General features: G+C 35.5%; 1 protein-coding gene across 1 annotated transcript; it reads left to right on the forward strand.

Moving 5' to 3' along the window:
- Nucleotides 1-1230: 1230 nt before the first annotated feature.
- On the forward strand, nt 1231-1961 carry LOC145010491 (uncharacterized). Its single transcript, XM_078969025.1, has 3 exons — nt 1231-1509; nt 1587-1734; nt 1903-1961. Exons 1-3 carry the CDS (start codon nt 1231-1233, stop codon nt 1959-1961), a joined length of 486 nt encoding a protein of 161 aa, XP_078825151.1.
- Nucleotides 1962-15540: the final 13579 nt, after the last annotated feature.

The raw sequence follows: 15540 nt of genomic DNA on the forward strand, positions 1-15540 counted from the left end.
TTATTTATTGCGGATTGAAAACCCTATATGCTTACCTGGCTCCCAAGCCTGACCCACTCAGTTTATTTGTATTACAGGAAGTGGCGCGAGGGTATAAGATGGATGAATCAACAAGTTGTTTTGTTTACAAGTCTGTATATGTATATATTTGTTGAATGACATGTAATGTTATCGTTTATGCTTTATGGTCTGTATCGGAACATGACATCCCGATTTTTGATTATGAAATGAAATTATATTTCTTTATGAAATGTTTTGATAAAAATCTATTTTATCATGTTTTGTTTTTGGGAACAAATTCCGCATCTCTTTTAAAATCAAAAGGATTTACTCGGAAAATGTTTAAAAAGCATAAATGAAACCGGTCTTTTCTGGCTGAGATTTTGGGGATGTCATAAGTGATGAAATCAATTTAGATGATGATGAGCCACTTTTTCCTAGTTTTCATGAAAGTAGTTCAAGTAAAAAGAAGAGGTCTAAGATTGTCTCCAAAAACTATTCAACCAAGTTTAAAAGTTCAATTTATGAGGAAAAAGTAGATGCTTTATTGGATGCCATGTCAACAAAAAACACACAAACTTAACCATAAAATAATCCTTCACCAACAATAGCAAATTGCATGGCCATTGTCATCAAGTTTCCCAATTTTCGTAAAGGGTCCAAAGAATTTTCACAAGCATTGCTTGTCTTCACTAAAAAGAAAAATCGTGAAGCTTTTATGTTTCCAACAACTAATGATGCAAAGATAGAGTTCCTAAAGTTACTTATGAAATAATGATTTGGCGTTTGACTTTATGTATTATCGTTTTCTGTGTTATGCTTTGACATTATGTGTTATGCTTTGACAATATATGTTATGCTTTGACATTATGTATTTTCCTTTGATATTATGTATTTGACATTTTATATTATGTGTTATTGTTTGCTGTTATGTAATCGATATTTTATATCATGTGTTATTGCTTGACATCTTTTTATTTGTATTACGTAGGATGGATAGTGATGACTCTAATTCATCTAATGATAATGAAGAATTTTGGGTGGAAGAGGATAAATAATTTGAAATGTTATATAGATTAGCTTTGAAAGGGATAATACTAGCTCATAATGTATGTAGGTCATGCACACTTGAAACTGCATGTGACACATGTTTATTAATGAAGTACTAAATGGCCATCCTAGATGGTGTTATGAGATGTTTAGGCTACATGTACTAGTTTTTAGACAGTTATGCATAGATCTGCTACAAATTACAGACTGCAACAAACACGAAATATATCCATTGAGGAGTTGGTAGGAATATTCTTGATGACTTTGGCTCATGCGTGTAGCAATAGATTTATGCATGAATTTTTTAATCATTATGAGGAAACGATTCATAGGCATTTCCATACAGTTTTGGAAGTCGTGCTAAAGCCAAGTGACGGCATCATCAAGCCAGACGCAAACTATAATGATGATGTTCCCGAATATATATTAAATAACCCTCTGTATCATTCAATGTTCAAGGTATTATCAAATGTTCAAATACTTGGTAGTCAAACTTTAACAAATGATTTATTTATGATATCTTTTTGTATTTGAAGGATTGCATTGGTGCAATAGATGGGACACACGTTAGGGCATCAGCTCCACAAAAAGAGAAAGCAAAGTACATTGGTCGAAATGGATATGCAACACAAAATATAATGGTTGTTTGTGGTTTTAACATGTGTTTTACATTTGTATGGGCCGGTTAGAAGGGGACTGCACACGACACAAGAATTTTCAAGGAAGCCTTACAGAGACCAAATCTTAATTTTATATATCCTACGGGTGGTTAGTATAATTTTTTTGGGAACCAAAGTTCTTTGTTTTTACTATTTCTTTAAAATGAATAAAAAATGTTTGTTTTATTTACAGATAAATATTACGTTGTTGACGCTAGATATGCAAATACCAGAGGGTATCTTGCTCCATAAAAAGGCACAAATATTCATTATCATTTACCTGATTTTCGATGTGGACACACGACTACTATCCGTGAACCTCGTGGAGCGAAAGAGAAATTTAACTATCTCCACTAATATTGAGAAATTTCATTGAACGAACTTTTGGAGTGTGGAGAGCTAGGTAGGCGTTATTAAGAGATATGTATGTTAATTACAAGTACAAGAATCAAGTGTGAAAACTCAAATTAAAATAAATATATAAATATATGGTCTAAATATATTATTATAATAATGATTCAGGAATTTACTCGGTGTAATTAGGTTTAATTAGGGAAAATAATGAGGATTAAACCTTAGAAACCATCAATTTGATTTGAGGCTTAAATTCGGACTTTTGAGTGATCTAGAGAGGTTACGAACTTAAGGATTATATAAAGCTCGAAATTTTTGGTAGAAACCCCACTGGAATTGCGAAGAAAGGTTAAGAAACGAGGGAGAAATCGGGGCTAGAAGTTCTTGAGGATTTTAAGTCTTTTGCTTAGAATTAAGGTATGATTCTCTAATTTAAGCTCGGTTAGGTTGGTTAATTATTTTTGTATACATGCTATACGTATTTTGGTTCTATCCCACATTACCGTCCGGACAAGAAATGAACGAATTTTGAGAAAATCGAATGAATATAATTTTGGGTATAAAATGTTGGAATACATCTTAATGTGAGTTTATTGCTGGAAATTATTTGTGGAGAGATGCTAGTAAGAATTGGAGATATTTAATGGTAATTTTGTATATTAATTTGGCATAACTTTTGAGCTTCAACATCATACATACATATAAAGCTAGCAATTTTTTTTATTGAATCTCCTTCATTGGAAACCCCATTTTTAACTTACTCAAACCACATTCATTTGAACCATTTTTTAACAAATGCAACTCAAAAGTCTTCTTAATTATGATTTAACGCTCAAAAGTTTTATAACTTATATTATGTTTAATTAGCATTTAGTGAAAAGTTTACTATAAAGATGTCAATCTTTTCGGAAGACATGCATACAAATCATATACAAATTTCAGAAAGAAAACAAACTTAAAGGTTTTTGTGTTGGGTAGAGGTCTTATGACCACTTTTGGAGATATGCTATTATATTTGAGTTTTTAATTTGTAAGCTTGTTATACTAACTCGTTTTTATATTTTCTTCGTTTTTGGATTATTGTAATACAGTCGTTGTATATTATGGTTTAATCGTTAATATATTGAATATATATTATATAGGGTGATGTCAAAAATATTTAATTAATTATTTTAAATATGTTTTTTTTGTTTTGTTTTGTAATTGTACGGTTTAAAAAAAATTAATTAAAACTCATACATATGTTATACTTTCCATCTCTCTCTCTCTCTCTCTCTCTCTCTCTCTATATATATATATATATATATATATATATATATATATATATAATAGAGTTCAAAACATTTCAACCAAAATTCATTTAAAATCTAATATTTCAAATGCCTTTTAATAATGATTGTAACTATTTCAACATGTGTTAGTTAATTGATTGATTAATAAAAATATTAATGTTTTAAAACTCATAACTCTTAAACTTATACTATTTAATTTGTTAGTTAACCAAAATATTTTTCCTACATAAGGATAACATTTTTATGTTTGGTTACTCATATTTGTTCATGTAATTAGAAAACAAGGTGTACATAGAATGACTACTTCAATTTCATATAAGAATCGATACTACTAGAGAGGTGTGTTGTCTTTAACCGGTGGTAGGACATCCACATACCATTTTTAATTATTTATATTAATGCTTAGTAATATCTATTTTATATTCCTATTCACCTTAATTTTTTAGGTACAAATTAAGGAAGACGATTCTCAGTGCATCAACATAAAGTCATACGTACGCCTTGCAAAATATGTAATTAGGATTAAATATCATATTTACTAATCGAATTAGTTTAAAACTATTGGTGACATTTATGTATAATGATATACTTTGTATAATTTATTCTTAATTTCAATGTTTAATATTTGAAAGTTCATATATGAAACCTTGGACGTTTTTGTGTAATATAAATAGTTTAATACAAAGTTTATTAGTTCAATATTGTTTATTAATAGCTCATTCAAAATAATTTATTTCTTATTTTATCCAAAAAATATTATCGGACATAAGAAAAGTAGATTATATTAATGTTGTAAAAAAGCTTATAATGTATATTGGATATTATAAAAGTAAACGTAAAGGTTATAAGGTATGGACTATATTAGATAGTATCAAAATATAAATTAATGGATTTTTATGTTATTTGATAATTCGGTTAGTGTCACACCCCGAAAACCAACGCGGAAACATTTTCGGGGCGGATTCCACGTTGAGTATCAAATCCAATGCACATAGTAAGCAAAGTAAACAACCATTACATTACATATTGGAATTTACATTTGTTCAAAAGTATAAGTATTACAAGTGTTATACATAGGTATATATAAACAAAAGTTAAGACGAGATCTTCGGTTCGCTCCGTCTTCTCCAAAAGGATCGCTGGGTACCTGTCTAACGCGGACCTGAGAATACAAGCAGTTTGAAAATCAGCATAAAGCTGGTGAGTTCATAAGATGTTTGTTTTCTGAAAATGTTTAAGTTTCCTTTAGTTTTCCGAAAAAGTTACGAATCCAAGAAAATCCCATATTTTCTTAAAAGTAGCGTTTAGTTAACTGTTTTCTTACATGATTCTGTTATGTATAATTGTTATCCCAGGAAAATCCTATATTTCCCTAAAAGTAATGTTTTAGTTAAAGACCACATTGTATAGTTTTACACATAAAACTATTTACTGAAAAATCATGGGATTACTATCCCGTACTAGTTATAAAATAGTTTGATATATATAAAACTATAGATAGATATAGAATTAAAACCATAGGACTATCATCACGTACTAAATATAGATTCAAAACCATGGGATTATCATCCCGTACTAGATATAGATTAAAAAACATGGGATTATCATCCCGTACTAGAGATAGATTTAAAACCATGGGATTATCATCCCGTACTAGATATAGATTCAAAACCATGGGATTATCATCCCGTACTAGATGTAGATTAAAAACCATAGGATTATTATCCTGTACTAGATATAAGATACAAAACCATAGGACTACCATCATGTACTAGATATAAGAACTATAGATAGAAAGTAGATATGAAATTAAATTCCGTGAATAAACTTATATTAATACGTATTGTGAGTCGGGTAACCATGATGATACAACAACGAGAGCTCCTTGACGTTTGTCAGACGTCGAAACGATATCCAGAATTTCTCACCCCAGGCGTGCCCGCCTAATTGTATCTAGCATTTAAGGTATGGGATTGTTAGTCCCGAATAGATCTATCCAAAAATTCCACGCTCTCCCTCCAGGAGAATCTAGTTACACTTCCGGGGAGGATTTACTAATAATGATGACGAACTTCACAAGCTAGTATTATACTATTCACGGTGTTCTTGAACGTTATTAAACATACTAATCGTTTAGAAACATAATACAATACAAACAGTTTGATACAATGAAATGATCTGGCAATATAATCTAAATTAAACAGAGATAAACTGAATCACACATAGTTTATCTATTAACTTTATGTAAGTCTATATTCATAAAACAAGAACTAAAGATCCTAAATTATTCCCATAATAATTTAATTGGTTTGATTGTTTCCTTTACTGAAATTCACGTAGTTATAGTTGAGAAAACATCCCTTATGCTCAACATAATACATAAGGGGTAAAGATATCTAAATGTTAGCCAGATATTTATAGAAATATATCAGTTATAGGTTTTTGAAAACATTTGTAGTTTTTCTTGTATTCCCCCCCCCCCCCTGAAAACATTGAAAACCACGGAAAAAGGGTAGGGGTATGAACTCACAAATCGCGGAATGTGTCGGTTTGGATGTTAAACGTCAGTTCAAGGCTTGGAAATGCGAGTGATTCCTATGAAATGTGAAATGATACACATTTGTATCTAATTAGACTTTAATTCACTAATTAGATATGATTATTTACTCTAGGACGCGAAAACACCTCAAATCAAGCGTTTGGAGTGACCCGGGTGACATCTAGGGACGTGTGGGACTTTGGAAAAGAGTTTGGAATTCAAGAGTAATCTCCTTAGGGAGTTTACGGCCTTTAGACCATAACCATATGAGTTCACGGCCGTGAACTCATGAACGTGAGGTTTTATGGTGCCAAATGGTAAGATAACACTTGAGAAATGTTGGGGTGAATTTATCTAAGGCTTAGGAATGAATTAAATCACCAATAACACCATCAAAGGGAGTTTACAGCCCTAAACATGGATTTTACGGCCGTAAACTCCTATACCCTTCTTAGATTGATGATTTAATTGCCTTAGACCAATCACATGTGATTCAAACAATTTTTACAAGCCTTAGGATGAATTTTGGGCACCATTTGACTCATCTAAATGAGTTTACGGCCCTGGAACCTTTTCTTTGGGGGTTATAGCCGTAAAATCTCAAATGAAGAGTTTTTATTATGTTTAAGGTCCCCAAATTGATTTTGGTTGGTTCTAGGATTTATTCCAAGGCTAATGGTGTGTTTAAATGGCTTTTAAACACTTGATTTTGAGTTGGCTCTTCATGAATGATGAGTTTACGGACCAAGCATGTTCTTGGGCAGTAAACTCATGTTTACTCCTCAGAAATCATGTTTAGGGTGTTCTTAGTCCGAATTGGTAAACCATAAGGTCATATGTAAGTCCCAAAGTTGGTTTGGAGGGGTTTTAAGGCTCAAAAACCCACTTTTTATGTGTTTACGGCCCAAGCATGCTCCAGGGACATAAACTCATGAATTAGGTCCTTTTTCATAGCTTAAACTCGGATTTGAAGGCTAATGATGATATACTATGAGTTAAGGAAGTTACCTTAATGATTTGAAGTCTTAAATTGATGTTTTTGGACTTAGATCTTTGGTTTGAGGAGAGAGGTTAGAGAGAGAGAGTAGTGAGAGAGAGTAAAAGCTTCAAATGGAAGCTTAAACCACCTTAAATATGTTCTAAGTTATGGACACGGTGGAATTCTACCTGATACCGATGTTAAACGGGGCTTTTGGTTGCACCCGATTAAGATGTCATAACTCGATATGGTCGAAACTAAAAATTTTCTAAGTAAAAGTTTGGGATGTTTTGATGAGTATCGAACGTGTTTGGATGTCAATTAAGTCATAATAGAAGTCTCCAAAATAATGACTTAATTTATAACTTAAACGGAAACAGTTCGAAAAAGACGAATTTTATGGATGGAAGCGGGTTACGGCGGTGGGGCAAACTTCGGGTTGTCACATTATCCCCCCGTTAGAGGGAATTTCGTCCCAAAATTCAAACCTTAAATACAACTCAAGGATTTCGAAAGAGACACGGATACTTCGATTTTATCGGATCTTTACGCTCCCAAATGAACTCGTGTCTTCGTATGGCATTCCGGCGAACCTTCGTTATCGGGATACGGTTTTGGTCACATCGAAGGGATTACTAGGGTTTCATCGGGTAGGCACTTCTTATGAATAAAGTCGTGGAATACCGGATGGATGCTGCTAAGTTCTGAAGGTAGTCAGAGTTTGAAGGTTACGGAATCGATCCTAACAAGGATCTCGAAGGGTTTAATGTGCCACGGGTTAAGTTTTCCGCGCTTTCCTAGGTGTACCATGTCTTCCAAAGTAAGACCTTCTACAAGAGGGTACATCTTTCGATGTCGAAATGGTTAGGGTTTTGGCAATTCCGGAAAAATTCTAGATGAACCTGCAATAGTAGTCAGCGAGACCCAAGAATTGACGGGTTTCTGTGGGTATCTTCGGTGCCGACTAATTCTATATTGCCTTGATCTTAGGATGATTCCACATGTATGTCTTCATCGACTACTACATGACCAAGGAAAATGGTTTAACCGATGGGCATCACTACGAACTTATGATGACCATATTGAGTTCTGCATACTGTCTAAGGAACATCTCTCTCATGGACTCGTAGTTGATGGTACTTTAACCTAAAGTCTATCTTGAGAAGTGGTTCGTTTTCTGAGGTAGATCGAAAAGGTAATCTATTCAAAGAAAGGGGATATCGGTTTTGATGGTCAACTCATCAAGCTGACTAGATAATTCCTGAATTTCTGCTGAAGTCTATCGATACGGAGATTTGCCTACAGGGTCTGCTCCAGGAATTTGATCGATGTGAAACTTCAACCTGACGTTCGAAAAGAATTCCCGGAGCTGTACAGGAAATACATCAGGAAAGTCACATATTTCGGGGATGTTCTCGAGGTCTCTAACTTCCTTTTTCTCGTGAATCATATGGGCTAGGAATGCATAACACTCTTTTTAGGGAAGCCCTTCGAGCTTTTGACGTATGAAATGATACCACAGCTGAAACTAAGTGTTGGATATAGTGTCTAAGTCCATAACTTTATTTGGTATGAACTTGACCCGACCCGGCATGGTCCATTTGGGTTGCATAGCATTGCAATACTTGGATAGACTAAATGAGAGAATAAGGTACTTATGATTATTAATATATTATAAGTTCCAATATATTAATAATAGTATTATTTAATTAGTATTTGATCGAGTATTAATCTAGTATTAATTTGGTGATCAAAGTGAGACTAATTAAATACATAAGGGTTGATCATGACAATCATCGATTCTTTTATGGTGGATTAATGATCCATGGTTTATAGGTTATGGATGTAACCATTTGGAGCTCCATGGATAGTCCATGGGAGTTACAAACCCATGGGTCATGAGAAATGAAGAGTCATGATAATTATGGGTCTTCTTAATGAAACCCTAATTGTGACACCACTATAAAAGGAACCCTTTGGCTAGTAAAATCGGACCTAAGAGGTTACTAGAGAGGGCATAACCGATTTCGAGTGCTACAAGTATTCTCTCAAGTTATTCCAAGTTTTGTGGTGTTGTGTGAAGCATTTGAGGCACAACATTTGGAGTGCTAGGCTCACAAAGTCTTGAAGGAATCCAAGCAACAACAAGGTATGTATTTCTACTAGTTCTTTATGTTTTATGTAATCCCCATGCCATGCTAGTTAGGAAATAACCTTGAAAAAGAAATTTGCATGTATATAGAGAAAACATAGATTCAAGGTTATTAGGGTTGCATGTACACTTAGGAAGTGTTAGAATGCTCAAAACCCATCACTAAGTTCATCGTCTCAGATGATAAGAGTTTGACCGGGGGAAGGTTGAGATAGATAGATTTTTTGGAACAAAAATATCAGCACGATTGAGACACAATCAATCCATGCCAATGAATATTTCATAGTTCTTAATTGTAAAAACAGCATAAGATCGATGGGAAAAGGATGATTGCCCAGGGTAAGGGTTCAACTCACGAATATATCGCTAACGTCCTCTTTCTCGTTGTTAGACATCTCGATGGTAGACATTTCGGTTACTAATGGGGGACTAAGGTTAAGGTGATGTCTGATTGAATGAATAGAAAATTTTCTTTCAACAATATAATCGAAAAAGTTTGCAAGCATAAGGGCTGTCGGGAAAGAATATACCTGTGGCGATGGTGGGATCGGCGGCTGCCTCACCTTGTCCTATAGCTAGGACTCTTACAGCGTTGCCAGCTGCTGCTGCTTTGGGGAAATTTCTCTTGAAATGCCCTACTTCGCCGCAACCATAGCAGGCCCGACTGACACCCGCTCCGGATGATTGGTTGGTTGATTGGGCTGGCTTTCTGCAGCTTCGAGCAAGGTGGCCCTTCGTGCCATAGTTGCTGCAGAGTCTTTCGCGACATGGTCCAGGAGTACGATGATGATAACTACATTTGTCGCACCAAGGAAGGGCACCGGTATATCCACTGGTAGGAGTCTGAGCTATAGATCCAACGGCAGGGACAGTAGCAGCGTGGAATGCTATTGTTTGCTGTTTCTTAGAAGATCCCTGTGTACTTCGGGCCTTCCGCTTGTTCCAGAATTTATTTTTACTTCCACCACTACTCTTAATTAGCCCAGGAGCGGTGGTCTCCTCATCAGGGTTATCTTCGTGATCGATCAGAATTTGCGCAATACATTTGGCGTTGTCGTAAGTACCCGACCTTGTAGCTAAGACGTTTCCCTTGGTTGACTGGGTCAACCCCCAGATGAATCTCTCAATCTTTTTACTCTCTGGGGTAACCATTCCCGGATAGAGTAGCGCCAGGTCATCGAACCTTGAAGTATAAGCGGCTATGTCAGAACCTTGCATCTTTAGATTCCATAGTTCATGCTCCAACTTCTGCATCTCGCCCCGTGGGCAGTACTCAGTAAGGAGAAGATCCTTCATGGCCTCCCAACCCATAGCATTAGCTACATGTAAAGTTAAGGATTTGACTCGGCCGTTCCACCAAGTTAAGGCTTTATTGGTGAAGGTACAAGCAGCGAACTTCACTTTATCCGACTTAAAGCAAGCACAAATTTCGAAAATAGATTCGATTTTCTCGAACCATCGAATTAGGGAAATGACAGCTCCAGTGCCATCGAAGGATGTGAGTTTTGCGTTCATAAAATCTTTATAGGAACACTCCTTTCGGTGTCCCTGGCTACCTTCCTGGTTTTGAGGCTGGGGACCACCTCCTGAACTACCGGGGTTCATTTGCGACATGGCTGTTGTCACTACGACAGTAAAAAGTGTCTGAAGTGTTACCAGATCGATTTGAGGAGAAGGTGGTGGTGGAGGAGGGTTGTTGTTGGTCTTTGAGTTGGGTCTCTTTCTTGGAGGCATCTTGATCTAATAAGATCAGGAAAGAGAGGATGGTAAGTCCTCCGAATTGAATCAAGAGATATGAAACAAGGGATATCTCTTTACGATAGACATAGAATTCTATTAAGTGATAAAGCAGGAATGAATTATCAAAACATATAAACTATCACTAAAGGAATGATTGAGGAGCAACGCTGGGATGAGGATTTTTATAACGGATTTGGCTCGAGAAATACTCCCATAGTATTTCTTGTCTCGCTGCAACGACGTCTCATTGTTTGGGTATTGGGGAAGTTTTAGGCATGCCGCACACCACAGTCACTCCCAAGCAAATGTTGGCCATGTCTCGAATGAATATAGTTGGCTAGGCTATATTGATCCTAGACACGGCTACATAACTGCCCAAGTTTAACCGCAACGCATAACACCCATTTACTAATGTTTTGTTCTACTTGTATACTTTTAAAAATACTTATACTTTGAGGTATACTTTTAGTTCAGAGCACTTAGGCCCCTTAGTGTTTATAGTCTTATACCATGTAAGGTCTGGTATACTTAGTTCACTATAAACAAGGGCTCTGATACCAATCTGTCACACCCCGAAAACCAAGGCGGGAACATTTCCAGGGCGAACTCCACATTGAGTATCAAATCCAATGCACATAGTAAGCAAAGTAAACAACCATTACATTACATATTGGAATTTACATTTGTTCAAAAGTAAAGTATTACAAGTGTTATACATAGGTATATATAAACAAAAGTTAAGACGAGATCTTCGATTTGCTCCGTCTTCTCCAAAAGGATCGCTGGGTACCTGTCTAACACGGACCTGAGAATACAAGCTGTTTGAAAATCAGCATAAAGCTGGTGAGTTCATAAGATGTTTTTTTTCTGAAAATGTTTAAGTTTCCTTTAGTTTTCCGAAAAAGTTACGAATCCAAGAAAATCTCATATTTTCTTAAAAGTAGTGTTTTGTTAACTGTGTTCTTACATGATTGTGTTATGTATAATTGTTATCCCAGGAAAATCCTATATTTTCCTAAAAGTAATGTTTTAGTTCAAGACCACATTGTATAGTTTTACACATAAAACTATTTACTGAAAAATCATGGGATTACTATCCCATACTAGTTATAAAATAGTTTGATATATACAAAACTATAGATAGATATAGAATTAAAACCATAGGACTATCATCCCGTACTTAATATAGATTCAAAACCATGGGATTATCATCCCGTACTAGATATAGATTAAAAAACATGGGATTATCATCCCGTACTAGACATAGATCTAAAACCATGGGATTATCATCCCGTACTAGATATAGATTCAAAACCATGGGATTATCATCCCATACTAGATGTAGATTGAAAACCATAGGATTATTATCCTGTACTAGATATAAGATACAAAACCATAGGACTACCATCCTGTACTAGATATAAGAACTATAGATAGAAAGTAGATATGAAATTAAAATCCGTGAATAAACTTATATTAATACGTATTGTGAGTCGGGTAACCATGCTGATACAACAACGAGAGCTCCTTGACGTTTGTCAGACGTCGAAACGATATCCAAAATTTGTCACCCCAAGCGTGCCCGCCTAATTGTATCTAGCATTTAAGGTATGGGATTGTCAGTCCCGAATAGATCTATCCACAAATTCCACACTCTCCCTCCAGGAGAATCTAGTTACACTTCAGGGGAGGATTTACTAATAATGATGACGAACCTCACAAGCTAGTATTATACTATTCACGGTGTTCTTGAACGTTATTAAACATACTAATCGTTTAGAAACATAATACAATACAAACAGTTTGATACAATGAAATTATCTGGCAATATAATCTAAATTAAACAGAGATAAACTGAATCATACATAGTTTATCTATTAACTTTATGTAAGTCTATATTCGTAAAACAAGAACTAAAGATCCTAAATTATTCCCATAATAATTTAATTGGTTTGATTGTTTCCTTTACTGAAATTCACGTAGTTATAGTTGAGAAAACATCCCTTATGCTCAACATAATACATAAGGGGTAAAGATATCTAAATGTTAGCCAGATATTTATAGAAATATATCAGTGTTAGGTTTTTGAAAACATTTGTAGTTTTTCTTGTATTCCCCCCCCCCCCCTGAAAACATTGAAAAACACGGAAAAAGGGTAGGGGTATGAACTCACCAATCGCGGAATGTGTCGGTTTGGATGTTAAACGTCAGTTCAAGGCTTGGAAATGCGCGTGATTCCTATGAAATGTGAAATGATACACATTTGTATCTAATTAGACTTTAATTCACTAATTAGATATGATTATTTACTCTAGGACGCGAAAACACCTCAAATCAAGCGTTTGGAGTGACCCGGGTGACATCTAGGGACGTGTGGGACTTTGGAAAAGAGTTTGGAATTCAAGAGTAATCTCCTTAGGGAGTTTACGGCCTTAAGACCATAACCATATGAGTTCACGGCCGTGAACTCATGAACGTGAGGTTTTATGGTGCCAAATGGTAAGATAACACTTGAGAAATGTTGGGATGAATTTATCTAAGGCTTAGGAATGAATTAAATCACCAATAACACCATCAAAGGGAGTTTACAGCCCTAAACATGGAGTTTACGGCCGTAAACTCCTATACCCTTCTTAGATTGATGATTTAATTGCCTTAGACCAATCACATGTGATTCAAACAATTTTTACAAGCCTTAGGATGAATTTTGGGCACCATTTGACTCATCTAAATGAGTTTACGGCCTTGGAACCTTTTCTTGGGGGGTTATGGCCGTAAACTCTCAAATGAAGAGTTTTTATTATGTTTAAGGTCCCCAAATTGATTTTGGTTGGTTCTAGGACTTATTCCAAGGCTAATGGTGTGTTTAAATGGCTTTTAAACACTTGATTTTGAGTTTGCTCTTCATGAATGACGAGTTTACAGCCCAAGCATGTTCTTGGGCAGTAAACTCATGTTTACTCCTCAAAAATCATGTTTAGGGTGTTCTAAGTCCGAATTGGTAAGCCATAAGGTCATATCTAAGTCCCAAAGTTGGTTTGGAGGGGTTTTAAGGATCAAAAACCCACTTTTTATGTGTTTACGGCCCAAGCATGCTCCAGGGCCATAAACACATGAATGAGGTCCTTTTTCATATCTTAAACTCGGATTTGAAGGCTAATGATGATATACTATGAGTTAAGTAAGTTACCTTAATGATTTGAAGTCTTAAATTGATGTTTTTGGACTTAGATCTTTGATTTGAGGAGAGAGGTTAGAGAGAGAGTAATGAGAGAGAGAGTAAAAGCTTCAAATGGAAGCTTAAACCACCTTAAATATGTTCTAAGTTATGGACACGGTGGAATTCTACCCGATACCGACGTTAAACGGGGTTTTGGTTGCACCAGATTAAGATGTCGTAACCCGATATGGTCGAAACTAAAAATTTTCTAAGTAAAAGTTTGGGATGTTTTGATGAGTTTCGAACGTGTTCTAGGATTACAACCTTAGAAAATTTGTTGGTGGAATACAGGATGTAGGTTAGCAACAAAGCTTCAGTTAGGACTTATCGGTTGCAAGGTGAGTTTTTTCGTGTTCTGTGGTTGCTCGTACATAAATGTTTGTCATGCGTTTATTATGTGGTTTTCATTTATTTATTGACAATATGTTTTATGATAAGTATGGTTGTGTACAAATGTTATCTTGGATTTGTTATCTATTAGGTGTGTTTTTGGATGACATGTTTAGTCGGAATAAGTGGGTGTTTAATCGACGTGAGCATGATGGGTGTGTGTGATCGGCGAGGATGAGATTGAGCATGACGGGTGTGTGTGATCGGCGAGGATGAGAATTGAGAATCATACTCATTTCCTTGGATATTTAAAATACTTGAGTATAATGAATGATAAGTTGTCTCAAGGAGAAGGGAAATGAACATTTGGTTCTTTCTCTGGATAATTAATTGTTCCCCTAAATTATGTCATCAGGTGATATGTTTTATTGTATGATTTATTTAATATATATGATAAAACTATATGGTTTTTTTAAGTGATGAACATGTATGTGCAACACGAACTCACTAGGCCCTAGGCTTACCCATTTAGAAACTTTAAATGCGCGCAACAAAGGAAATTATTTAGCAAGTGGAAGTAGGAAGGCCAAGGAGAAGGATTTATCAACAAGACAACAAAGGAGTTCCGCAAAGACGTAACACCCGAAGTTGTTCAATTGAAGACTTTATTTTATTTTATTTTATTTTGCTTCTACTGTAGCTTAGTCTATAAGTAAGATCAGAATTGATCTTGGGTGATGTTGGAACGATTACTTTTCATTTAATCAACATTTGAAAATTGGGGTGTTACAAGTTGGTATCAGAGCGTTGTTTAAGCAGATTAGGTGTTTGCATAAACACTTAAGCTTATACGAAAGGATCGAGAGGTAATCAAACGACTACGTTAGACCATATATCGCTTGTAGTTGTAGGTATCATGTCTTCAAGGAAATCTAGAAGGTTTTGCTAGGGTCACCCTAGAGGAAGAACGTATCCCAGTTGGAGCATATGTTAGAGTACCTGGAGATTTACCTGAAATTCCGCTGATCCCTAATGCGAGTCGTGGACATGGCCAAGGAAGAGGAGGAGGCATCAGTAGAGGAAAAGGGCTAGGAATAGTAACAACACCGATAGTTACGTCATCTAGCAAGGGTCGCTCCGGCTCCCACCGCGGTTAAGGTCGAGGTCGCGGAAGGGGTCGTGCGACAAACATAATCACTAGAGAAGAGTTGGTTGATGAGATTGC

The sequence above is a fragment of the Lactuca saligna genome, chromosome 8 (assembly GCF_052625555.1).
Source record: "Lactuca saligna cultivar CGN05327 chromosome 8, ASM5262555v1, whole genome shotgun sequence".
Taxonomy (NCBI): domain Eukaryota; kingdom Viridiplantae; phylum Streptophyta; class Magnoliopsida; order Asterales; family Asteraceae; genus Lactuca; species Lactuca saligna.